The sequence below is a fragment of the Frankliniella occidentalis genome, unplaced genomic scaffold (assembly GCF_000697945.3).
Source record: "Frankliniella occidentalis isolate FOCC.00 unplaced genomic scaffold, Focc_3.1 Scaffold13, whole genome shotgun sequence".
NCBI lineage: Eukaryota > Metazoa > Arthropoda > Insecta > Thysanoptera > Thripidae > Frankliniella > Frankliniella occidentalis.
In genome coordinates this window covers 881,456-883,360 of record NW_026267143.1, presented here as the reverse complement: position 1 = coordinate 883,360, position 1,905 = coordinate 881,456, and the positions used below count along the sequence as shown (strand labels likewise).

The following is a 1,905-nucleotide window of genomic DNA, read 5'->3' as shown; positions in this document are numbered from 1 at the left end:
AATTAAAATAAACAATGAGAAAAGAAAAACAATGGGCTTGTAGATTAGTGAACATGATGTCACACGTATGATTTCAAGTAATTTAACAAAGTATAACTATTAATGTGACTTAAAGAGGGTAAGAAAGAGAAGTTAAATTGTCATTTTAAAAAAACGGTTCGTTTATAAACTTAGATGGATAAAGTTAACTAGCAGTACTTTCAGCATGTATATGTAAAAACAGTTGTACGGTACATATACTCATGAAGGTGCCAGAAGTGTTTTAAGCCCGTGTAAAGAGGACGCGTACAATAGAAAATCACAAGAGCATAGCATGACATAGCACTGCATAGCTCCAATTGGATCTGATAATACAACCATTGATTGATAGAAAGCATTTCTGTCACTTGAGGAAAACAAAAGCAGACAGGAATGGGTGTGTAGTAGGGTGGATATAATAGAGGTTAACCCGTCACAAACATTGCACATAAGACGTAAACAACTCAGCAAAATAAGACGAAAAATAGAATCGGCAAAAATCAAATCGAAACGTTAACACCGAAAAACAAATCCAAACAAAGCAATTAACTATCTAGGTGTCTGCAACAAAGAATGAGCCCAATAAACAGACCACGAAAAACGACAAACAAATATGGAAGAACTCGGCACAGGCCCATGAAAATTGACAGGCAGGGAGAAAAGCGACCGGTCGCTCAGATACAAGTCAACACTTACCTTCAAGGCGTTTAAATCAATCTCATCCAGTGAACAATTTACACTCGGGGCGAGTGAACTATTCTGCGCCATCTTGCTGACGGGTGCCAGTGCCAAAGGCAAAACACTGCAGCGGCGGCCACTCCTTCAAGTCACCGAGCCTCGCCACAACAGCGACCCGAGCACGCACTAATGTCCAAAGGTTCAAAAGGTACCGCTACCTCCATACAACGAAAATATTTTGCCCACAATACGTGTGAGTCCCCATCCCGCGAGATCGTCACACCTATCATCAAACGCTAGGCTCCAGTCCAGACGTAAAGTGACGTCAGCTAGAGCCACCGCCCTCCGAATGTCGGCCAGGTCGGTGGAGAGAGACTTCCTACAAGGCTGCGACCGGCACTGCCACCATATCCGCGTGAAAGACGAGCACCGCTCAGGATAACTAACGATAGAGCCCCGTCTTTTTCAGCGTGGATGTCGAAAATGCATACGAGACATAAACCGAAAGGTTAGTTTGCGTGTCGCTGAAAGCTCAAACGTCTAATTTCCTTAGTCCTGCCGCATACCCGTGAGCCGATGGTGTTGCCCAGAGTGTGAGACCGTCAAACTTCCCTCCCACCCAGGTCCCTCTCTCTTCGATTCACTGCAGTCAATGAACTTTTCCACGATAACTGGGAGGAAAGCCGATTTCTGCTGTGGATTCGTTGACTTGCCGTATCTATCTGAGAGTTTATACCCGAATTAGAAGTCGCCGACTGCCCTGCCCCATGAGGTCTAGGGCACGACAACATGGCCACAGTCAGAAAGATATCGTCTCGTAGGAGGCCTGGCGATCGATAAGTCAACGAACCTTGGGCACAACAACGGCGACGTTACCGATGCTGTGCAAAAGAACCAAGTTGGTAAATAAAGTAACGCGAAGAAACATGCACGTACTTCAAGTTGACCTACAGAAACACGTGGCGCTGCTGGGGCGGAAAAAGATTCCGATGCCGGGAATCGAACCCGGGCCTCCTGGGTGAAAGCCAGAAATCCTAACCACTAGACCACATCGGATGGTGGGCATTTCCAACCATGGCAGCGTTCATGTAGGAGAGGGGGAAGGCGCCTCTGGCGACGTTGCCGCACGAGCGAGGACTCCCGAGCGCAGTCGGAAGCGACCGAAGGTGACCGAAGCGGCGGCCGAAGTCAGCCGCGGGAAGTGCGAAC

At 47.3% G+C, this 1,905-nt stretch overlaps 2 protein-coding genes and 1 non-coding gene across 10 annotated transcripts in view; all 3 read right to left on the bottom strand.

Moving 5' to 3' along the window:
* Nucleotides 1-1,038, bottom strand: part of LOC127748780 (misshapen-like kinase 1) — a 12,450-nt gene extending 11,412 nt beyond the window's left edge. The window contains exon 1 of the mRNA XM_052263625.1: nucleotides 715-1,038. Within this exon, the coding sequence (XP_052119585.1) occupies nucleotides 715-786 (72 nt within the window). The 5' untranslated portion in view covers nucleotides 787-1,038. The remainder of the gene's footprint in view (nucleotides 1-714) is intronic.
* The window catches only part of LOC113217609 (serine/threonine-protein kinase mig-15), a gene marked incomplete at its 5' end in the record, with an annotated part of 35,297 nt that overhangs the window by 31,612 nt on the left and 1,780 nt on the right, over nucleotides 1-1,905 (bottom strand).
* Nucleotides 1,681-1,752, bottom strand: Trnae-uuc (transfer RNA glutamic acid (anticodon UUC)). The gene has a single exon. It is a non-coding gene; the product is annotated as a tRNA-Glu (tRNA).